We start from the raw sequence: 24948 nt of genomic DNA, 5'->3' as shown, positions 1-24948 counted from the left end.
CCACCCCAGGCCGCCATCTCCCCCATGGAAATCAAACTCCTGATTCTCTAGTCTCCCTGACTCTGCCCTTGTCCCCTCTTTGGGGCCAAAGTGATCTGTCTGTAGCTCAAATCCCACTGCGTCCCTTTCCAGTGTTCCCCCTCATCTCGAGGACTAATGTCCAGCTCTTCCCCAGGCAAAAAGCAGCCCGGGACTCCGCGCCGGGCTCCACCCCGCCCCCGCGTCTGCCCCCGCCACGCGTTGCCCCCCCCCCGCGTCTGCCCCCCCCCGCGTCTGCCCCCCCCCCCCCGCCTCTGCCCCCCCCCCCGCGTCTGCCCCCCCCCCCGCGTCTGCCCCCCCCCCCGCGTCTGCCCCCCGCCCCGCGTCGGCCCCGCCCCCTCCCGCGTCTGGCCCCGCCTTGCTATCCAGCCCCTCCCCTCCACACACCCCGCCCACCTCCGGAAGCACCCACAGGTCCTCACATACCATGTAGTTCTGCTGTATGAGCTTGGAACGTCTTGTTCCCACTTTGTCCACCTAGGGAATCCCTGTATATCTTTTAGGTCTCAGCTCCAAGAAAAATAAGTAGTGACCTCAGCAGAGAGGTCAGAGCAAATTTTCTTTGTTTTACTTTATGCAACACATTATCTGTGAGATTCAATATAAGGATCCAAAGTCACCCACTTAAAGAAATGCCACCTTCTTTCTCTTCGCCAAGAGAAAAATTACTTGGACATTATTAATTTGTTGTTTAGTTGCTAAGTCATGTCTGACTCTTTGTGACTCCATGGACTGTAGCCCACCACGCTCCTCTGTCCATGGAATTCTCCAGGCAAGAATACTGGAATGGGTTGACATTCCCTTCTCCAGGGGATCTTCCCGACCCAGGGATGGAAACTGCATCTCCTGCATTGGCAGGGGGATTCTTTGCTAATGAGCCACCAGGGAAGCTGTGGACATTGTTAATATCATACTTTTGATACAACATAAAACCTATTATACTGCATTTAATTTATGATCTTGCCAGTCTGTCTCTTCCTCTGAACTCTGAGAGCAAGGACCATGACTGACTGATTCATCTCTTTATTTTTTTTTGAACCCAACACAGTGCCTGGAACACAGTAGGCGCTCAATAGATGTTTCTGTACAAACCAATGACTAGTCTCAAGAAATCTAGGTTGAGTCTTCTTGCTGCCCCCTTACCATCCAGGAGACCATGGACAACTCATTTAGGCTCTCTGGGCCCTGGTGTCTCCCCATAAAACAAAGACAGTAACACCTGCCTTGTGAGGATGCAAGAGGTGCCCAGTCAGGAAGCCCCCAGGGTAAACCACGAACACGCCACTTCCTGGCTGCTATGAAGCAGGGTGCAGAGGAAGGCCAGGGAGGAACTGAAATCAACAGGGGGGTGAGGGTGGCACAGCGGGAACATACAGACCGAGTCCAGGTGAATCTGAAGGCGGAGTACACAGGGGACAGGTCTCACCCATTCTACGTTCAAACGTGGTTCCCAATCCAGCCACCTGCCTCCTCTCCTCGTCTCCTATCTCTGCCTCCTCCCACAGCCCGGCCACCGCCACCTCGGGCTCCCACTGCTGCAGGGCCTGTGACTGGCTTTCTGCTTCCACTCTCGCCCCCTCCAGCCTGTTCTCCACACACAGCCAGAGAGATCCCTCATGGATGTAAAGCTGATCACGCCGCTTCCTGGCTGTGTCCCGTGTTACAGAAGATGAAAGCCAGCCTGCATCCCCCAGACTCCAAGGTCCTGCACAGATCTGAGACCCTGAGCCGTCTGCACCCTGACTTGAGGCACACTGCTCAGCACACCCCTACTGGACTGCCTGTGGTCAGTTCCCAGAACCTGCCAGGCCAAGTCCTTCCTTGTCTCCGGCTCTACACATACTGTTCCTTCCACCCACAGCACTCTGGGCCTGGCCCTTCCGCCAGCTGGCCCCCTGTCTCTGGTCTTTTCTCAAATGTTACCTCCTAAGAGATGTTCCTTCACTGCTGGAGGGGGCCCTCAGTTATTCTCTCAGGCCATACCATGTTTGTCTCTTCTCTATCGTTAAAAACTATCTGGGCACTTTTTTTTACCTTACTGTCTTTCTCACTAGACAATATATTCAATAAGAAGGAGGATCGTAGCTGTCACATTTACTTTCCTATTCCCAATACCTAAAGTAGGAAGTCAAGAAACACCTGGAGTTAACAGGCAAATTTGGCTAACAGGCAAATGAAGCAGGGCAAAGGCTAATAGAGTTTTACCAAGAGAACTCACTGATTATAGCAAACACCCTCTTCCAACAACACAAGAGAAGACTCTACACATGGACGTCACCAGATGGTCAACACTGAAATCAGACTGATTATATTCTTTGCAGCCAAAGATGCAGAAGCTCTATACAGTCAGCAAAAACAAGACCGGGAGCTGACTGTGGCTCAGATCATGAACTCCTTATTACCAAATTCAGACTGAAATTGAAGAAAGGAGGAAAAACCACTAGACCATTCAGGTATAACCTAAATCAAATCCCTTACAATTATACAGTGGAAGTGGGAAATAGATTTAAGAGACTAGATCTGATAGACAGTACCTGATGAACTATGGATGGAGGTTCATGACATTGTAGAGGAGACAGGGATCAAGACCATCCCCAAGAAGTAGAAATGCAAAAAAGAAAAATGGCTGTCTGAGGAGGCCTTACAAATAGCTGTGGAAAGAAGAGAAGTGAAAATCAAAGAAGAAAAGGAAAGATATACCCATTTAAATGCAGAGTTCCAAAGAATAGCAAGGAGAGATAAAGCCTTCCTCAGCGATCAGTGCAAAGAAATAGAGGAAAACAATAGAATGGGAAAGACTAGAGATCTCTTCAAGAAAATTAGAGATAACAAGGGAATGTTTCATGCAAAGATGGGCTCAATAAAGGACAGAAATGGTATGGACCTAACAGAAGCAGAAGATATTAAGAAAAGGTGGTAAGAAAACACAGAAGAACTGTACAAAACAGATCTTCATGACCCAGATAATCAGGATGGTGTGATCACTCACCTAGAGCCAGACATTCTGGAATGTGAAGTCAAGTGGGCCTTAAGAAGCCTCACTATCAACAAAGTTAGTGGAGGTGATGGAATTCCAGTTGAGCTATTTCAAATCCTAACAGATGATGCTGTGAAAGTGCTACACTCAATATGTCAGCAAATTTAGAAAACTCAGCAGTGGCCACAGGACTGGAAAAGGTCAGTTTTCATTCCAATTTCAAAGAAAGGCAATGCCAAAGAATGTTCAAACTACCACACAATTCCACTTACCTCACACGCTAGTAAAGTAATGGTCAAGCCAGGCTTCAACATTATGTGAACCGTGAACTTCCAGATGTTCAAATTGGATTTAGAAAAGGCAGAGGAACCAGAGATCAAATTGACAACACCTGCTGGATCATTGAAAAAGCAAGAGAATTCCAGAAAAACATCTATTTCTGCTTTATTGACTATGCCAAAGCCTTTGACTGTGTGGATCACAATAAACTGTGGAAAATTCTGAAAGAGATGGAAATACCAGACCACCTGACCTGCCTCTTGAGAGATCTGTATGCAGGTCAGGAAGCAACAGTTAGAACTGGACATGGAACAACAGACTGATTCCAAATAGGAAAAGGAGTACGTCAAGGCTGTCTATTGTCACCCTGCTTATTTAACTTCTATGCAGAGTACATCATGAGAAACACTGGGCTGGAAGAAGCACAAGCTGGAATCAAGATTGCCGGGAGAAATATCAATAACCTCAGATATGCAGATGACACCACCCTTATGGCAGAAAGTGAGGAAGAACTAAAGAGCCTCTTGATGAAAGTGAAAGAGGAGAGTGAAAAAGTTGGCTTAAAGCTCAACATTCAGAAAACTAAGATCATGGCATCCAATCCCATCACTTCATGGGAAATAGATGGGGAAACAGTGGAAACAGTGGCAGACTTTATTTTCTTGGGCTCCAAAATCACTGCAGATGGTGACTGCAGCCATGTAATTTAAAGACGCTTGCTCCTTGGAAGAAAAACTATGACCAAGCTAGGCAGCATATTCAAAAGCAGAGACATTACTTTGCCAACAAAGGTCCGTCTAGTTAAGGCTATGGTTTTTTCAGTAGTCATGTATGAATGTGAGAGTTGGACTACAAAGAAAGCTGAACACCAAACAATTGATGCTTTTGAACTATGGTGTTGGAGAAGACACTTGAGAGTCTCTTGGACAGCAAGGAGATCCAACCAGTCCATCCTAAAGGAGATCAGTCCTGAATATTCATTGGAAGGACTGATGCTGAAACTGAAACTCCAATACTTTGGTCACCTGATTTGAAAACTGATTCACTGGAAAAGACCCTGATGCTGGGAAAGATTGAGGGCAGGAGGAAAAGGGGATGACAGAGGATGAGATGGTTGGACGGCATCACCGACTTAATGGACATAAATCTGAGTAGGCTCTGGGAGTTGGTGATGGACAGGGAGGCCTGGTGTGCTGCAGTCCATGGGGTTGCAAAGAGTTGGACATGACTGAGCAACTGAATTGAACTGAACTGAACAATGCCTGGTAACTGGTAGGTGCTCAATAAACATTTGATGGTTGGATGAATGGACAGATGTATGGACACATGAACAGACAGATGGATGGACGGATGGTTGAATGGGGAGGCAGGAAAGGAAGTAAAGAAGAGATGAGATGCAGATCAGGAAGCAGGACTCTTTATAAGATATAAAGTCCGTTAGATTGGTAGCCCTAGACATCTTAGTGATACCATGAAGAGCCTCAGAATGTTTTGAATGGAAATCTGTAAGGGAGAAGAGGCCATGGAAACAGGAGGCAAAGTTTACCTTCTTCGTGTTTTTTTCTCTGCCTGCAAGTAATATATGGAAAGCACCTATAAGATCACTTGGCATGCGTGGCATTAGATACATGTTTTTTATTATTATTATTTCTAATATTATTATTCCAGCAGTTATGAGTCCCAAAGGAAGCAGCTGACTGTATGCAAGTGACTGGTCATAGAACACTCAACAGCTCAGCAAATGAAAAAGCCGCCACGGATGCTCAAGACACTGCAGTGTCACAGCCAAGGCTGGTTCCTGGGAGCTGAACCATCCCTGGCGGGGCAGGCCTTTCCCCCGGGCACCACGTGGCCAGCTGCCCACAGGCACCCATGCCATCCTCTCACACAGGCAAGGCTAGGCACTGCCGAGGTTCCTCAAACACAAGGAGAAGCTACTGCCAGCTCCTGAAGTGTGAGAACAGGGGAAATCTTTCAGCTCTGATGGGTGAATTTCAAAGCCTGTTTCTAAAAATGGCTGTTAATAGGCTTTTCTTCACACCAACTCTCCCTATGCCCGCTTTATCAGGTGGCAACTGCATAGCTATTCACTGTCCTGTGGCCAGAGTGATTTCACCAGTCCAAAATAATAATAATAATAATAATTATGGGCTGGAAGAACCCCAAAATAAAAGAGATGAGAAGGGAGGGTCTGACATGAGCATTGAGCTTTCTGTCAAATGGTTGGTGGACTGTCTTCATGATCATGTTACTGCAGAGAAAAATAGAAATCCCAAGACGAAGGTGGATGTCAGGAGCACGTCCACTCATTCGAGATGGACACACAGAAGTGACAGCAAGAGCCAGGGCAGCAGATGTTTAGGTCTGAGACATATGCTGTTTAACATGAAATCATCTCCTTTCTACAAGAGACTCAAAAGCACTGTGCTTAAGTTAATGGAGGCTGTATGTATGCTCAGTCACTCAACTGTGTCTGACTCTTTGCGACCCCATGGACTGTAGCCTGCCAGGCTCCTCTGTTCATGGCATTTTCCAGGCAAGAATATTGGAGTGGGTTGCCATTTCCTCCTCCAGGGGACCTTCCCAATCCTGGCATCGAACCTGGGTCTCCTCCACTGCAAGCAGATTCTTTACCATCTGAGCCACCAGGGGAACCCAAGTACTCAGAAATTATCACTTAAGACTCTACCTCACCTGTTTCTTCCCAGACTCACTCCTCTCTTCTTATGTCTCTGCCAAAATCAGATGTACCCACGCCCACGGAGAATGAGTTTGGATCTCGCAGTCTTCCCCTCTCCTTCTGGACTGGCTGCTCTAGAAGGGCAAGGACCAGGTCTAAACGCTATTAGGGCTGTGACTTCTGAGGCCCACACGGGGCTTCACACTATGCTAAAGGAATGGAGGAAAATTTTTACAGATCTGGGTCCACTAAGGATTAACTGGGCACTTACAGTGCACTTTACATACATTAAATATTACAGCACTCTGTTAAGTGGGGTATTTTATTATCACCTCCATTCACAGATGTGGAAACTGAGGCTTAGAGAAATGAAGTGCCTTTCCCAAAACCACACATATAGCAAATGGCTGAGCTGGAACTGGAACCTTGGGCTTTTTGGACTCTAAATCCCTAGATCGTAGCCAGTGAGCTCTGCTGCCTGGTCACAGGCTGTTCCCTGGTGGTGGTGGGCAGGGAGAGGTCACACACGGTTGATTCTAACTGACTGCTGTCTTTCATCACCAGAATCCTTTAATCTGTTGCTAATTATAGCAGGTCTAAACCTAGGGTCTTTAAAGTAGCCTCAAAGATGAGAATATATAATCTGGTCGTAAATGTGTTATTCTTTAGATGAAGCTGGAACTGCGTCAGAGCAGAAAACCCTCTTGAATAAATGGATTCGTGAAATTTATATGACCAAAATAAAAGATTTCTCTTGGTTTCCAAAATCCTCCAACCCCCATGGAGGGATCTAAATATAATTATATTGTCACCATCTTTTTAGTCGTGTCCGACTCTTTGTGACCCCCATGGACTGTAGCCCATCAGGCTCCTCTTTCCATGGAATTCTCCAGGCCAGGATACTGGAGTGGGTAGCCTTTCCCTTCTCCAAGGGATCTTCCCAACCCAGGGGTGGATCCCACGTTGCAGGTGGATTCTTTACCAGCTGAGACACAAGGGAAGCCTTTTAAGAAGAGACAGCAGATGGGCTTGTATATTAGTCTTGACCAGAGTGGTTTCTGATGTCTTCAGGAGGGAATGTGAAAGTGATTTGCATAACTGATTTTTATCGAGAGTATATTATGAAGAAGGCATCGTGCTGGCCACACAGTGTTGATGAGGGGGTCCTGGCTCTGAGGACAACATTCAGGTGGAGACAGACATGCACTGCAAGTGTTTAATGAACCCGATATAGAAGGACTTCCCAGGTGGCTCAGTGGTAAAGAATCCGCCTGCCAATGCAGGGGACATGGCTTCGATCCCTGGGTTGGGAAGATCTCCTGGAGCAGGAAATGGCAACCCACTCCAGTATTTTCCCCTGGAAAATTCCATACACAGAGGAGCCTGGTGGACTACAGTCCATGGGGTCGCAAAGAGTTGGACACAGCTCACCATACACACACACACACAATGTAGAAGAGAGCCAGGACTATATAAGCTAAATCTCAGAGAAGTGTGCAGGGTGAATGAGTCACTTGCATGGGTCATTATCAAGGAAAGCAGCAAGGCCGAGGTAGCCCGTGCCAGCTGAGCTGAAGTATGTCAAATATTTAATAAATGAACCCAATGGGAATGGTGCTCCCAGGGGCTGAACAACACAAAAGTGAGGGAAAGAGCAAAATCAAAAGGCACGTCCATAGTCCCTGGAGATGTATCATTAACTCTACTTGTAGAATTAGAGGTTTCATAAAATGATTTCTCTCTCTGAAAATGGGGCCCCTCATAAAGTATGGGTCTACTGCTCAATTTCTGCACATTCAACCACAAAAGGTGGCTCTTCTCAGGGAAAAAGTCTTCTCTCACCTGCTTTGATCTAGACAGCTTCTCCTCCACCACCTTCATCTGCCAACTCCTCCTCTTCATAATGTCAGTTCTGGCAGTGCAGCCAGAGAAGTGTTCACACCCCTCTCCCCAGCTCCCACAGCACTAGTACAGATGCTTCTCATCACACCGACCTTCTGAACTGAAACTGTCTGCTTACAAACTGCTGCCTACTCCCACCCCTCTTACACATAAGCTCCCTGAAGGCAAGTGTGTTCACCACTGAGGTTCCCCTGCCTAAAATACAATAGGGTCTCAGAAAATCTTTAATGAATAAATTTAATAAATAAACAAATGAGTTGTGGGAGAATTACACAAATTTAGAGGGTGACAAGAAGGCATCCAGCGATCTTTCAAATTCCCTCCGAGATTCTGATTCTGACAGAGCCAGTAGGTATGAGCATAGCCCATCAGAGGGCCACAGCAGGGAATGCCTCGCCAACCGGCTTAGTTGAGTCAATGCTATGGTTTTTCCAGTAGTCATGTATGGATGCAAGAGTTGGACCATAAAGAAGGCTAAGCATGCAAGAATTGATGCTTTCAAACTGTGGTGTTAGAGAAGACTCTTGAGAGTCCCTTGGACTGCAAGGAGATCCAACCAGTCAATCCTAAAGGAAATCAGTCCTGAATGTTCATTGGAAGGACTGATGCTGAAGCTGAAACTCCAATACTTTGGCCACCTGATGCAAAGAGCTGACTTACTGGAAAAGGCCTTGATGCTGGGAAAGATTGAAGGTGGGAGGAGAAGGGTGCAGCATAGAATGATGGTTAGCATCACTGACTCAATGGACATGAATTTGAGCAGACTCCAGGAGACAGTGAAGGACAGAGGAGCCTGGTAGGCTGCTATCCATGGGGTCACAAAGAGTCAGATGCAACTTAGCGACTAAATAACAACAACAAAATTAAACGAGTCAATACAAACCCTGGCACAATGTACATCCAAAAAATCCTGGCTCTTATCATTATGACTTGGGTTCCTTCCACAAGGCATTCTACTATTGAAAGAAATTCAGTATAATCTTGGTTGGAATCTTCAACACTCCCTTCAGAAGCCAGAGAAAGAAGGGGTGGGAACCGTCTACTGTGAATGAAGACCAGCACCACTGAAGTCGTGAGGGAACTCAGCAGCCTTTGCCTCATGGGAAAAGTCACTGCACAGCTCAACAACCCAGAGGATGCTGCCTTGTACGGATGCTGGCTCCTCCTACTGTTTCCTGAAAGACCAAAGCAAACTACAGGATCCAGTAGGGTCTGCCTCCTCCAGAGCTCCACACCACAGAGGAATGTGTTCCAGGACCATTGTGCTACGGGCTTTGTAGACTGCTCCCAAACAATGATACAGAATCCAGACAAAACGCTTTCAAAAAAAAAAAATAATATTCTCAAGTTGCTAATCATTCAACTCTATCCCCTCCGGTCCTTCTGGCTTTCAATATCACTTTTAAAAGCAACTGAAGCTTTGATTTTCTCTTTTTCAACTTCCTCAAAAGCTGATGATCTTTCCACCAAAACTCCCTCTCCTCAAATGACTTGAGTACATTTTACTTCTACTGTGTCCTTTTGGTAGGAACTCTGTTTTCACCAGGCTGCCAGGCAACCATTTGGGTACAGAATGAATGCGTGCTTTTAACCGCTGACCCTGGCACCCCCAATCATAGGCTATCCCTCAGATTTTCATCACACAGTCATAGAGCATCTTTTGTGCTCTGCATCAGAGAGGCAGTGGGCCACCACCCCAAAGGATTTCCTAATGTACTTTCTACACATCAAAGTGAAGGTCTGGAAGCTGACTATAACCATGTCTTTGCAAACAAAAGTGCTGAACACCAGTGACCCCTCTGCAATAGCCACGAGAATCAAAAGGCCTCCCCACAGTCCCTCACTATAAGACAGGCATTTGGAAAGAAGAGAATAGATGATGAAAGAAATCTTTGGTAGAAATGACACAAATGCAAACTAAAATAAAGCCATAGTCCCCAGAGTCTCCAAAGGCCCACGCAGGTCAAGAGACACTAGAAACAGAGGCTGGAGATGAGCCCTGTGGAGCCCTCCACAGAAACTCTATATAGAGTTCAGATTTAGACTGACTTTGATGCCATTTGGTCCACGTCTGAGCCAGACAACATGTATTTCTGTGTGGGATCTGCCCCCCAGTGCTGCTGCTTACAGACTCTAGTACTGTTGTTTATGACTGTTTTTAGAACAGGTGGCAGGTTCTCCGTTAACATTTACTACATGAATCTAAACATATTGCCTCTAGAAGATAACTGATTATACATGCAAGCAAATCTTGAAATAGGACCACTTGGGAGGGATTTCTGGGCTTCCCTGGTGGCTCAGATGGTAAAGAATCTGCCTGCAACGCAGGAGACCCAGATTCGATCCCTGGGTCGGAAAGATCCTCTTGAGAAGTGAATGGCAACCCACTGCAGTATTCTTCCCTGGAGAATTCCATAGACAGAGGAGACTGACAGACTGCAGTCCATGGGGTCGCAAAGAGTCAGACATGACTGAATGACTAGCACACACACACACACACACACACACAGATTTCTACAGGATTAGAATGCCACCCTTGTGTTACAGATAGGTCAACTTCCAAAAGTTGGTCCAAATGTTATTTACTTGGCTCTAGAAACTCAATTTCCAACAGAAACTGTAGCCTAAAATTGAAAAGACAATGGACCATTAAAGAAAATTACATATAGAGGAAATAAATCTCCCATAATTCCATTGCCCTAACATGATCATTTTTACACATTTAGTTTCAAGTCTTTTTACAGAGCTACCTCTTTTTACAGTAATGCACATGGGTATAGATTCCATTTAGGATTTTGCATTAAGCATTCATAAACATAAGTCAATACTTCTGAAATCTTCACAATGATCAAATGCTAATCTAAATCATAATATACTATCTTTGGAGGACAATTCAACTATTTATAACAATGCATTTATAAGAAAAGACTTCCTGAGCATTAGTTTTTCAGGAGTAGCAAACCTTCTCCCTGAGCTTCTGGCACGCCATCCCATACTTCCTTGACTTCCTGACCCCTGAGGTACAAAGCAGGTCCTGGAATGATGTCTTAGTCCATCTGGGATGCTGCAGCACCACAGACTGAGTGGCTTTGTTGTTGTTGTTCAGTCACTAAGTCATGTCCGACTCTTTTCATGCCAGGCTTCTCTGTCCATCACCATCTCCCAGAGTTTGCTCAAACTCACGTCCGTTGAGTCAGTGATGCCATTCAATCATCTCATCCTCTGTCACCCCCTTCTCCTCCTCAATCTTTCCCAGCATCAGGTCTTTTCCAATGAATCAGCTCTTCGCATCAGGTGGCCAAAGTACTAGAGCTTCAGCATCAGTGGGGCCCCAGGGCAGCCAACGGCAGCGGTGACGCTAGGGTGCCCTCCAGTCCTGGGCGTCTTCCGACACCGGCTCCAGCCTTCCCTGTATCCCCTGCCCAGCCACTCCAGCAGGGCCTTTGTCTCAACCCCTAGCCTCATGTTGACTGACACCCAATGGCCAGTGAAGGTTTAAACACTCAATGGGGATCAGCAGTGGGACAGCCAGGCATGTCATCCAGCTATGCTGAGTGGCCGAAGGGCATGTCCCTGCTGGTTAGGGCCTGACAAAACCTGGTCCACTGCAGAAGGGAATGGCAAACCACTTCAGGATTCTTGCCTTGAGAACTCCACGAACAGTATGAAAATGGTGGCTTACACAACAGAAATTTACTTCTCACAGTAAAGACCAAGTCTAAGACCAAGGTATAGCTGATTCAGTTCCTGCTAAGGACCATCTTCCTGGCTTGCAGATGGCCATTTTCTTGCTTTATTTTCACATGGCAGAAAGGGAGAAGGGGTTCCCTCCTGTTTCTTTGATAAAAGCACTAAGCCCATCATGAGGGTGCCACTCTTGTGATCTAATTACCTCCCAAAGGCCCCACCATCAAACACCATCGCATTTAGGGGTAAGGTTTCACCCTGTGGATGGGAGGGGTGGGGGTCCATAACATGGTAAGCCTTGTCTTCAGCAGGGAGGCTGCAGCATGGGGGGCTCAGAGAAGTTTAGAGCAGAGACGGGGGCTTCCAGGGTGGGAGCTGTAGGAAGCTGGAGATGCTGACTGAAGCTGGGTTTTCCTATCTCTGGGCTACTCCCTACACATCCTGCTTTTTTTTTTTTTTTAGGGTGGGTCTCAAGAATGTCTCCATCCATCTCTGGTTTCAAGACACCACCTGTGTCTCCTAAACAGTTTCTTTTTTTCCCAGGCTTGGTTTAATGCTGGTGAACCTGGAAATAACAAAGGGTGAACATGTTGTTGTGCTTCCCCAGTCTTCATGGTAAGTGGACCTCTAGGTACACAAGGGTTGATGTCAGACTAACCTACATTCCAGATGCAGGTGAACTTGGGCATATACACCCCACAGAGGGGTGCTGGGGAGGAAAAGCACCAGAGGAAAAGAAGGGGGGCTTTGGTGAGAAGGAGGGGAAGGAAGGGATGAAAGGAAGGAGCCTCAGCAGACGCCTCCCTGAATGATCCACTCATCCAATAACCCTTCACTGGGTAACAAACACTGGACCAAGAACTGTTCTAAGTACCTTGGATACATCGATGAATGAATAAGACAAAAATCTCTGTCTAAACAGAGCTTAGTAGGGATATACAAATGATAAACAAGAGACATGATAAGAAAATTAAACAGTATCTTTGTGACCGCATGGACTGTAGCCCACCAGGCTCCTCTGTCTATGGGATTCTCCAGGCAAGAAAACTGGAGTGAGTAGCCATTCCCTTTGCCAGGAGATCTTTCCAACCCAGGGATCAAACCCAAGTCTCCAGCATAGCAGGCAGATGCTTTACCATCTGAGCCACCAGGGAAGCCAAATAGTATGTTAGGAAGGATCAAATACTATGCAGGAAAAGTAGATCTTGTGAAGGGGACCAAGAAAGTTGAAAGGACTGTTTACAGCTTCCCATGGGGTGGTCTGAGTAGGTCTCACTGAGAAAGTGAGAAGCCTTGAAGAAGGTGAGGGAGTTAACCATGTGGCTATGCAGGAGCTGTGTGTTCTAGAAGAGGAATAACCAGGGCAAAGAGCCCAAGTAGGAGCATGTTTGGAGTATCTGAGGCCTGCTTGATTTGGGCAGTGAGACTGAGAAGTAGGAGAAGAGGTCACAGAGGGTCAAATCACGCAGGACATGGTAAGAACTTTGCTTCTGCAGAGTTTTGAGCAGAGGAGTGATGTGATCAAACTTTGTTTTAAAGGGATCACACTGGCTATTGTGGGGAAGATAAACAAAAGAAACAGAACGATACCAGCTAGGGTATCCTCAGACACGCAGATGACACCACCCTTATGGCAGAAAGTGAAGAAGAACTAAAGAGCCTCCTGATGAAAGTGAAACAAGAGAGTGAAAAAGTTGGCTTAAAACTCAACATTCAGAAAACTAAGATCATGGCATCCGGTCCCAACATTTCATGGCAAATAGATGGGGAAACAATGGAGACCGTGAGAGACTTTAGTTTTGGGGGCTCCAAAGTCACTGCAGATGGTGACTGCAGCCATGAAATTAAGATGCTTCCTCCTTGGAAGAAAAGCTATGACCAATCTAGACAGCATGTTAAAAAGCAGAGACATTACTTTGCCAACAAAAGTCCATCTAGTCAAAGCTGTGGTTTTTCCAGTAGTCATGTATGGATGTGAGAGTTGGGCTATAAAGAAAGCTGAGCACCGAAGAATTGATGCTTTTGAACTGTGGTGCTGGAGAAGACTCTTGAGAGTCCCTTGGACTGCAAGGAGATCCAACCAGTCCATCCTAAAGGAAATCAGTCTTGAATATTCCTTGGAAGGACTGATGCTGAAGCTGAAACTCCAATACTTTGGCTACCTGATGCGAAGAGCTGACTCATTGGAAAAGACCCTGATGCTGGGAAAGATTGAAGGCGGGAGGAGAAGGGGATGACAGAGGATGAGATAGTTGGCTGGCATCACCGATGCGATGGACGTGAGTTTGAGTAGGCTCCAAGAGCTGGTGATGGACAGGGAGGCCTGGTGTGCTATAGTCAATGGGGTCACAAACAGTCAAACACGACTGAGCGACTGAACTGATTGAACTGAAGCAGCTAGGGGGCGCTGTAATCATCCAGCAGAGAAATGGCAGCGCCTTAGGTCAGTGGGGGACCCGTGGTGAGAGCAGAGGCTGGATTCCAGATGTGGTCTGGAGACAGAGCAGTGGGACTACCTGATGCATTGGACATGGGGTCTGAAACAGAGTGGCCAGGGACTTGTGCAAGGTTTTAGCCTCTCAAAGTGTGGTTAACAGACACAGAGAAGGAGATTGAAAGGAGCAGGACTACAAGTTGGAAACCCATGAGAAGGCTTCTGCCTAATCTAGACACAAGATGATGAAGGTATGAACAAGGCTGCTTGTAGAGGAGATGTAGAGAAACATGGATTTTAAAGGTTGGGATAAAACTGTTAGTAAATCAAGTTAAAATTTCAGATAAGCATTTTGTAGCCCTTTCCCTAATATCCATTCATTCTTTCCTTACTGGTGTAGAATTTTTAGCAGGATATATGGGTGCCCAGCTAAAGATTATGTTTCCCTGGTTCTCCTGCAGCTATGACCAACTCTGACCAATTGGATGTGAATGAAAGTGATATTTGCAACGTCCAAATTCCGCTAGTTCCCTTGCACACTTGCTTCTGTATAGAATAAATGGTAGAGACGAGAGCAACCATTCCGGACGATGAAATGGAAGATACACACTGAGGATGGCTGAGCAACCAACTCAAGCCACACATCAACGTGCTCATCATTGCCTACCCAGGCTTGTTTATGAGAGAAACATGCTTTTATCTTGTTTAAGCCTCTGAGTCAGGGGTTTGCTTTGTAAAAGTTGCCTAACTTTTAGCCTAATGAATGTAAGTTCTTTTAGCTGTTTCAAGCACAAAGCCCTAACACCAAATGTTATCAATCCCAGGAAGCCAGGACAGTATTTGACAGGGAAGGATTTCATTCCAACCCGCCTCTGCTCATTTGTTCTTAAAATATCTGAACAGGGCTTGAGCTTCAATGCCCTGAGTCACTCTGCACAGGAGGCACATGTCCAGAACAAACTGCTGCTCATGGAACTGATGTTTACTGAATAATGCATTGCTTCTTTATTGAAGAAGCCCAACCCAACATCACATCAGAAGCAGAGGTCTCAAGAAGACATATTATGTCATCTGCCTCTGGAACAGAAAACAGCATCTCCAAGAAACCTCAAATTCTCCATACAACCCAATCATCACCTCCTGATTGATCAATGAGCCAAGCGTGTGATGACAGACTCCCCCCAACCCAAAGGAGGCAAAATCAAGTTCTAAACTGGCACGGAACAAAAACATCCTTCAGTCAAAGGCAAAGCCTAACTGTGTGGGAGTCTAAGAAGTCACCACTGCATACAGCAGGGATGGAGCTGAAACCTGTGCACCCAGCACCACAGCCCAGCCCCCCAGGGCGTCCATGCCCACTAATCTAAATGCATGTAGTCCATGTGGGAAGACAGTCCCCATGCCCCACAATTTGAAGGGCCCACTGCATGAAATACACTGGGCCATTATCAGTGACTGGACCAAGCACCCTTCATTCATTCTTTCCCTGATCATCAAGCTCAAGAGATAAAAAAAAAAAAAAAAAATGCAGAGAATCAACAGTTGACTCCCTTTCCCACCATGGCTATGGAGCATTCCATTAGACGGGTGTACTGTAAATTGCTGAGCCATTCACTGGTTAATGCACATCTGGGTTGTTTCCAGACTTGGGCTATCGTTCGTAAAGCTACTATAAGCAAACAAAAAGGAAAAACTGCAGAGAAGCAGGTGAAGGCTCAGTGGAAGCACATGACAAAAATCACTGCTGGCGCGTGGGTCAAAGGAGGGGGTTGACCCAGCCTGGGAAATATCACACCCCTGCAGTGAAATGCCTTGAAGTCTGGGAAGATCAAGATCAAGTAGGTGGATTTCCTCCCAACGGGTTACTTGTAAACATGTCTCCAGGCAACGAGAGCATTAGGCTAACTGTAAAGCCGTGACATTAAGGCTTGTAAAGTTGAGAGGAAAGGGGTTAAGGATTCGGTTGAGATCGTCCAAAGAGCAAATATTTATTGAGCGTGTCAAGTCAGATGCAGAGAGTATCTTGTGACAAGACAGTCTCTGTCCTCATGGTGCTCGGGGTCTAGGGTGGAAGTCACACCACCAGCCATGACAGCAGGCAGCACTCAGCACCAAAAGGAAACACACACAGCATGAGAAGACAAATGGGCAGGGACTCGAGTCTAGTATGGGGCGTGGGGACAGCACAGCCCTTCCCAAGAGGCCAGAGGTAAGCGGAGGTGGCAGTGCTTCGGGGGCTCACTTGCCCCGTGAATAGGACGGAGGTGATTCCACCTATGAAGACAGCCTATAAAATGGGGTTGATCATTTCCTGTTTCATGTAGGTAAAACATTGCTGATATTCTGTAATGTGTAATCAAAGATTCACTCTGTTGCCACAATCATCTATATGGAGAACAGCAGTCACTATGTAAATTTTAGAAGAAAGGCACAATATCGTTGTCTTAAAAAAGGAAATAGAAATTTTGGTGAATCAGAAGATCTAGACCCCTGTAGGGAACTCAGAATCACCTAGTTCCAATTGTTCTCATCGTGAATATGTCTAAGTCAGTCAAAACCGATGTGAATGAGAACTGTCATTGTGATTCAGCGAACTGAAAATCAGACGGTGGGCATCTTCTGCCCACCTCTGCAACCACTGACAATCTCTGTGGCTTCCTTTCAAGCGAGAAATTGCATGGCTTTCTCACCCTGTCTCTTCATCTGAAAATAAGAGGCTGGATGAAAACAACAGTCTTTATAACAGTTGTCATTTTAAAATGACAGTCCACAGTGAAAGTTGGCATTTCACATGGTGACTTGGTATAATACTTATATTTATTAAATTTGAACGCATTTACTATTTCTGAATTCTATTGTAACCCATGTCTTTGAACTTAAAAAAAAAAAAAAAAGCTGGTTAGATCCACAAGATAATTCCATGTCTCATAGGTTGCGACTGGAAGTTTGAACAATTTCAGGCTAGGTCATAGCTAAGGGACTTTCCCACCCTGATTCTGGAACTTGTCAAAATGATCATCTAATATTTAGTTAGCCTTACAGTTTTCCAAAATGATTTCACAGGACTCCCCCGGGATCCTCATAGCAGTGGTGTGACATGGGCAGAGGGTCTAATGTGAGTCATCACAGATCACAGGGCGAGATTACAACAGCGCTGGGGCCGGACCCTGTGACTGCACAATGGCAGCGATGCCCGCCCTGTTCAGTAGCTCTTCTCTAGGAGAATTCCATCTCCTGATGACCCCCTTCCCTCAAGCTTCAACTTAAATGCCTCACCCACAAAGCAGGAGGCAAAACCAGTGCACATGTTCCAAGAATGTAATGTTAGTCTTCATGGTCACGCCCTTGTTACAGCCTTCAGGAACTGCCCAGTGCCAGCCACAAACGCAGGAAACTTGGTCCCTGCCCTGGAGGAGCTCTGAGTCTAGCAGAAAAGAAATCCACCCACAGGACTGCCCATTAAGGATGTCTCCCTTTCGAAGCCACCCTTTTCTTGTTTTCTTAGTGATAACCTCATTGGTTCTGTTGAACTCAGCAAGTCTCCCCATCTGGCTGCTGGAAAGTGTCAAGCTTTCAAGCCTTCCCTGGAGACTGCCCGAGCACTGGACATCAGCAGGGCAGCGAGAGGATGGCACCCCAGGAGGAAGTGGGGGCAGTGGCCAGGCAGTGTTGCTTCCTCCGATGTCTCCCTTCCCTCCCCAAGGGCAAATGGGGGGGCCACAGGCTCTCTCAGCATCACCCCAGATACTCAGCCCAGACTAGCACCAGCTGACTTCAAGGATATACAAAAACTCTAACTTCATGAAAAGGTCAGGTCCCTAGATTTATGAATAATGTCCCATTTATCCTACTTAGGAGGAAAAAAAAATTATACCAGGGACAAAGGACAAGGGCAAGAATGCTTTCAGGAAACCATAAACCTAAGGCTAAAAAAAAAGACATTCAAGTCCTCCTTTCATTTTTTTTTAAAACTATTCATAAAAATTCAGTGCTAATTTGAATATGCTAGTCCTTCTAAAGCTATTATTGTTAAAACAATCGGAGTCAGTAGTGGGAATTTATTATTTTGCTTTCCAGCATCTACCCTTCCTCCCTCTGATGACAATACACAGATTTACTTGGGGTGGGGTGGGGACGCTTCCCCTTTATTCTAAACCGGCTGCTATGGGTACCCCTAACTTGAACTCCATCTTTAAATTCAGGGGTGAACGCTGACTGACTTAAGTCATAGTGGTCAGTTTGAGAGTAGAAGGGAGTCCAATTAGAGTCCATGGGACAGAAAGACTCCTTTCCTGAGCCTTCAGAGAAAGTGTCCTTTCTCTTCTACAGGCACCAGAAGTGAGTGCCTTTCAATCTCTGGATGGTGAGATGTGAGAACAGGAGACGGGGGCCTGTGGCAGCAATGGGGTGAGAGACTATGCAGGATGGACTCTGAAGATGCAGCTGACAACGCAAGAGCCGAGCAGGCAGCCGGAGAACCTGCATCTGTAAGGATGTGATCTGGACTGCTGAGTCAAAGTTGCCTGCAGTGCTTTCTTCCTCTGGACATTTAGTTACAGAAGGCCTTTATTCGCTAGGCTAGTTTGAGTTTCCTAACACCTGCCAACAAAGTTGTAATTCGTAAAACATCTTACCTATTCCAAAGTAGTAATACACAAAGGATTTAGGGTTTCTTGGAGATGGCGGGGAGCAGGGATCATAGTGGGATGGGTGGAGGTTGAGAGAGAAATTTTCTTTCTTAGCTTCTTCTATTAATTCTGCAGGAAACAATACTTAGCATCTAGATAATTGTTCCTATTTCTCAAAAACACCTTTTCCACAACTATTTCCTCACTTGAATTTCACAATCCTGATTCAAGGAAATTGTGAAGAATTTTATCTTGCAGTAACTGCTTCTTTACCAAGCACTTTATATACTGTCAAAATCAAATTCAGTAATTCATCTGATTGTCACAATAGCTGAATGTGGTAGGGATGGTGGGTCTGTCATAACATCCACTTTAAGCAGGAGAAAGTGGAACCTCAGAGAAATCAAATGAGAGGCCCAAGTTAATATGAGATGGTGTTAGGAGACAGCCCTTAAACCCAGGTTTCTCGATTTTAACACCAATGATACTAAACTCCACTCCCAGAAGCAAATGTGTGTGCTCTTAAGCACCGTGTCAGCAGTGGGCTGAATTTGACCCAAGCACCGGAGATCCAGACCCAGATTTCAGTGGCAGAGTCAGAGCTAACCAGCTGACGACCTTGTCAAGTTTCTTTTGTCTTGTTTTCTCATTTGTAAAGGGAAAGGTTTCAATTTGGATCTCTGAGGCCTTTTCAAGGTCTGAATGTTCCATAATTCTAGACTTTCTTGTCCCGGCTCAAATTAAAAATTTTCTTCTCAGAATAATGAGAACCTTAACTGATATTTGTTCTCATTGCGTGTCAGGAATTGTGCTAAGAACGCTATCTCTGTTTTCTCTTTAAATCTCACAACACTCCCGACCCAAATGTTTCGCTTTTACAGATAAGGAAACCTGGACAGCCAGGTTCAATGAACTGCCCCAAATTAACAGAATCAGCAAGCATCAAGGCGAGATCTGACTCCAGGTCCGAATGGTTAAGAGGATCTCAACCCAGTCTATATTTGTTCGTGAAGAAATTAGGCTCCCGCATTATTGGTGACCTCTTTCCAAGCAGAAGAGGGGCGCTAAAAAGCCAAACCGAGTCACACCAAGCTTCCCCTGGAAGGGCGTCTGGGAGGATCCTCCCGGGGCCCCGGGGGCGGGGCGCCCATCCCGCCAGCCCCGGGAGAGCGGCTTGGGCCCTCCTACCCTCTCCCGGTTACCTTGTTGAGATGCGGGTTCCTGGTGACATCGTACCCCCGCTTCTTCAGCGGCACGGGGCGCGCCGGGCGGGCCTTGGAGTGGCAGCCTCGGGCGGGCGCGGGAGGCGCCCAGCTCCGGACAGCTCCGCAGGCCCGGCCGGGCCGGAGAGTCAGCCGCGCGCCGGTGCCCAGCGCGGCGCCCATGGTCCTGGCGCAGACCTGGCACGGGGAGACACCAAGGTCAGGGGGGCTTTCGGGCCAGCCAGGACCCGCGCGCGCCGGGGACGTGTGCGCGGGGAGAGGGCGGGGGTCCCGCAGGCGGTCAGGCGCCCCGCCTCCCCCGCGGCCACCCGCGCGGCTCTCGCGGCTCGGCGGCGGGATTCAGGCCTGGGCGAGCCGGACCGAAGCGAAAGCAAGCTCAGGAAGCAGATACGGTGCGGGCGGCAGCCCGCGCCTCGCCCGCCTCCATCCCCGCAGAGAAGCAGCTGCGACTGCGCGGCGAGGGGGTTTCCAAACCTCCGAGTCCGCTCGATGGCGCGCCTCGGTCTCCCCAGCTTCTCCAGCCCACCTGTGCTGCGCCGGGAGCCGCTGTCTACGCGGCCCGGCTGCGGGGCAGGCGGGGCGAGACGCTGCGGGGCCGTTATTCCCCTCCTGCCAATGGCTGGACCGCGCCCGCGGCCTCGAGAGCGCGGAAGCGGGTGCGCCCTGCAAGACGAGTCTGCAAACCTCTGCGCGCCGTGCGGGGCTTCCCCGGGGGCGCCGCACAGCCGCGTGCGCGTGCCTCCGCGCTGATTATAAAGGAAGCTCAGGATGCGCTGCGAGCCGCTGTCTCTTGACAAGGCGAGCGCACAAAGCGGGCTCAGCGTTTAGGTATCAGTGGACCTGCTTAATAGCTCCAACATTTGGTGCAGGAGGCCCTTGGCTTCCCCGGCAAGGAGTTAAAACCCTCAGGCACCCAGCTCTGCGCTGCATTGGGCTGCCAAGTATATAGCCATTAGCCTCACGTGGCACTGTACCTTTAAACAAGCTACTTTAAATGGAATAATATTTAAACTCTAGTTCCTTAGGCGCACTAGCCACGTGTCACGAGCTCAAGAGCCACCTGTCCATAGTAGCTTTGGGCTTCACAGAGGAGCCTGGCAGGCTACAGTCCGTGGGGTCGCAGAATCTGACACGACCGGGGGACTCAGCACAGCACAGCACAGATACGGAACATTTCCATCTTTGTAGAAAGTTCTAGCGGACAGCGCTAATACAAGGTCACCAGTTACTAAGACATGAATTGTTGGGAGCAGATAAGAACCTTGGGCGTCTATCACAGTCCTGAATTAATGGTAGATGTTTTTCACACAGTAACCAGCAAATCCCTCTTTAACACGAACTTTTCAGTGGGTGTGGAGTAAAACCGAGACTCTCTTTGGTGCTCACGTGTTATCCTGTAGTTATCCTGGCTGCTGCGACTTCCTCATTCTACTTGGGTCTCCCTGGCACTGAGCTCAAGCCACACAGACTCCTCCCTGTGTTTCCGCCCCCGGCCGGCTCCCTCACACCTCAGGGCCTTTGCACTTGCTGAGAGCTTGGAATGCTCCTACTCTCAAGTCTCCGCTAAATTTTCAACTGGAACACCTTTCCTCTACTCCATCCAGTGTCAGCCTCTATTAGGAACTATGGTCATGAAGGAGATTTTCCTTTCTTAAAACTTAACACAGCCAGTAATTAGCTTGTTTTTCTAATTGTTTATTGCCTGTCTTCCCTTAGAATGTAAGCATCATGGGGAAAGGCTCTTTGGCTGTAAACCCCTGTATCCTCACTTCTAGCTCAGTGCCTGGTACATTAGCTGTTGTTGTTTAATCACTTAAGTCATGTCTGACTCTTGCCACCCTATGGACTGCAGCCTTCCAGGCTCCTCTGTCCATGGGATTCTCCAGGCAAGAATACTGGAGTGGGTTGTCATTTCCTTCTCCAGGGGATCTTCCAACCCAGGAGTGGAACCCACATCTCCTGTTTGGCAGGCAGAAGACGCCTGGTAAGCCTGGGAAGATGCCAGTACCTGGGAAGCCGCCTGGTACATAGTTGCATAATAAATAGCTGTTGGGTGACGGAATAGAAGTGGCAGTCACTTTCATGGACTGTGAACCCTCAGAATGATGGACAGGCGGCCTGTCCTCTACACTCCCCTTCAAGCCTTCCATGTAAGCAGCCTTCAGAATGTGCGCTCTGACTCTGTTCTGAGTACCAAATAGATATCTTAGGACTCTGGGCTGCCCTTGCCTGGATTCAGGATTCCCTCCTCTCCCTGAGAAACAACCATCGCCCCCTTCATTCTCTCCCCTTTCCAGTCCAACCTGCTATTTGCAGCTCAGTAATCTATATCAGGAGTTGGTGATGGACAGGGAAGCCTGGCATGCTGCAGTCCATGGGGTCGCAAGGAGTCAGATACAACTGAGAGACTGAACTGAACTGAATCTATATAAAAACAATACTTTCCAAATCAGAATTGAAATTACCTGGTAGGGGGATGGGGTGAGGGGCAAGATACAGATTTACAGACCCCCAACCACAGAAATTCCAATTAAGTATGGTTTAAATGCCTGTAGTCTGGTTTACTCTTGGACTGTACATTTACATAAACACATAAATGATCCTTTTTTCCCCTTAAACCCATTTCAGTCAGATTTTTGGTTGCTTGCAACTCAGAGTATTTTTAACTGATACTTTCCTGTCAACGCTGTTTTTATATTTGCCAATCTTCCTACCATCAGCAAACATCTTGAGGGGAGAGAGAGAGAGAATGTGTGTGTGCGTGTTTCCATCTTTGGTACCTGACACATAGCAAATCATCCAAAACTTTTGAATGAGTCTAACTTTCCTCAATACAATGATCGGTTTCTCACCTGGAGGACATTGAATAGGTAACCTCAGTCATTTGAAACTTAACTAGAAACCAGGATGTAGACAAATGTTCCCAAATAAGCCAGTGTAATTTTTATCAATCTCTTCACTAGAGCACATGCAGCTTATGTCTAAGATTCTCTCACGTGTGCTATATTCTCTTAGCCCAATATTGTTAAGTCTAACAATATTGCTTTTCTATCATGGGTGTTGATCTTTGGCCAAGTTAAAAAAAAAAAAAAAGGTGCTAAAGGCAGGTTCACTAGGTGGAGCGGCAGAAAGTAGTGATGAGGAGGGGGCTGCCCTGTTCGTCAGACCCAGGTTCTTTCTCTAGGGTGCTGTCCGTCTCTCTGCAGAAGCATGAATGTGAAAAGGGGGAAGAAGAAGTTGAGGGCGCTGCTTTAGGGAAACGATGTGGATATGGCTCATGTGACATCAACTCACGTTCTGCAGGTGAAATGGAAGTCACGCAGTCCCATCAGCTACCAGGAAGCCTGGGAATACTGTCTCTAGCAGAAAGGCATGAACACCCTCTGCTAAAGCTCAGTGGGGGCGTCTACTACTGAAAGAAGGATGGGAGAAGGATTCCTGGGAACTAGTGGCTACTACTAGCCTGGATATAATACTCATTTTATAGGAAAGTGTTTGCAATGGAGTGGATACTCAGAAACTGTTCACAATTATTACTGGCAGATGTGGCTTCCCTCTCTGCTTTCCTGGCATCTTCCTTACTTTCAGAGCTGAACGTAGGATTACAGAGGCCAGATTCAGAGCTATGGACATGTTTCAGAACTTTTTCAGCTCCATACTACTCTGATTTCCTTAGCAAACCAGCCCCGTGGTCCCTGTGGTCTGATTCTGCACGATAGAACTAATGAGTCTCTGTAAAATTTGTCTCATTTGCTTTGCCTTCACATCCCATGCTCTGTCTACTGTCAGAAGTTGTGGTTGTGATGCTGCTTCCTGGACTGGAAGGAAAGGAGTCCCATTCCCATCCTCCCTGGCCAAGGTTCCCCTATTCCCAGCGCACTTAGGACTCTTCCATTCTGATTGCAGAGATTTGCATATCTATCTGTTGCTCTTCAGTACTATACTGAGTTCCTTGAGGAGTGGAACCACCGTTTATGATTCTTTGCATCTCCAGTACCTAGGACAGTAGCTAACAGCAAGAACGCAACCAGTCTGATGAATTAAATGAAACACATATAAATCAAATTTGTGCATACCCTTCTAAGAGCTGGACTTGTTAAAAACAAATTTGGTGCATTGGTAAAAGGGTATCAAAGCAGCTTAGGGTTTTAGTTCAGTTGACTGTCTCAAAGCAAGATGATGTGTCTTTTGTAAGCAGATTTTAATGACCCTACCTATAGAGTTTTTAAAAAATGAGGGTGCATTAAAATTCATTATTTTTCAGCTAATCCCATTGCTTCACAAATGCATAATATTCTATGCAACATTTTATGAATATTGTGAATTCTTTAACTCACATTGCTGCCAGGAATATTTAGAGATACCCCAACTCTGTTGTTTACATAAGAAGGGGATGGTGAGGAACGTTCATTTCCCCCTTGTCCTCATCCTCACTGCTCCGCCTACATGCCCTGCACTTGGGGTCTTTGCTTAGGCAGTTTCATCTGCTCCCAGCACCTGCCTGTTAAAGCCTTGTCCTCCAGTTAAAGCCTTGTCCTCCAGCTTCGCTCAAACACCACATTCTCTGGCAAGTCTTCTCAGATTCCTCTACCTGCAGCAGTTTGTCTCTCATCCACATGCTCCCCAAATTCCTCTCCTCTTGCACTTTTATGGTCTGTTTCTCTTCAAAGTGATTAACTTAGGTGCTTTCCCTCTTTGAGCCTCAAAGGAAGCTCATACCAAAGCTGTAAAAGCAACAGCTTTGCATTCAGACAGTCCAGGGATGAGCTTGTGTGATCTTGGGCATTTTATGTGACCTCTTTGAGGGCATGCTAACTTGCTTCTTCACCAGCTAAGCCACAGGGAAGCCCTTTGTGGCTCAGATGGTAAAGAATCCACCTGCAATGTGGAAGACTTGGGTTTGATCCCTGGGTTGGGAAGATCCCGTGGAGAAGGGAAACGCCACCCACTCCAGTATTCTGGCCTGGAGAATTCTGTGGACTGTGTAGTCCATGGGGTCACAAAGAGTTGGACATGACTGAGCCACTTTCACTTTCTTAAGTTGCTTCAATTGTGTCCGACTCTTTGCCACTCTATGGACCAGAGCCTGCTAGGCTCCT

General features: G+C 47.0%; 1 protein-coding gene across 3 annotated transcripts in view; it reads right to left on the bottom strand.

Annotated features, from left to right (window-relative positions):
• ME3 (malic enzyme 3) overlaps positions 1-20529 on the bottom strand; it is a 220759-nt gene extending 200230 nt beyond the window's left edge. Inside the window, exons 1-2 of one of the 3 annotated variants that reach the window (XR_009734485.1) lie at positions 20324-20529; positions 19829-20026 (exon numbers count right to left, since the gene is read on the bottom strand). Coding sequence is in view for 2 of the 3 variants with exons in the window: in XM_061406030.1 (XP_061262014.1) it covers positions 19829-20011 (183 nt within the window). In the remaining variant the exon portion in view is untranslated. The remainder of the gene's footprint in view (positions 1-19828; positions 20027-20323) is intronic. The other 2 variants (XM_061406030.1, XM_061406029.1) reach the window with 2 other exon arrangements.
• Positions 20530-24948: the final 4419 nt, after the last annotated feature.

Source organism: Bos javanicus, chromosome 29, assembly GCF_032452875.1.
Source record: "Bos javanicus breed banteng chromosome 29, ARS-OSU_banteng_1.0, whole genome shotgun sequence".
Lineage (NCBI taxonomy): Eukaryota > Metazoa > Chordata > Mammalia > Artiodactyla > Bovidae > Bos > Bos javanicus.
The sequence above is the reverse complement of the archived record's forward strand: the minus strand, read 5'-3'. Positions and strand labels throughout refer to the sequence as shown.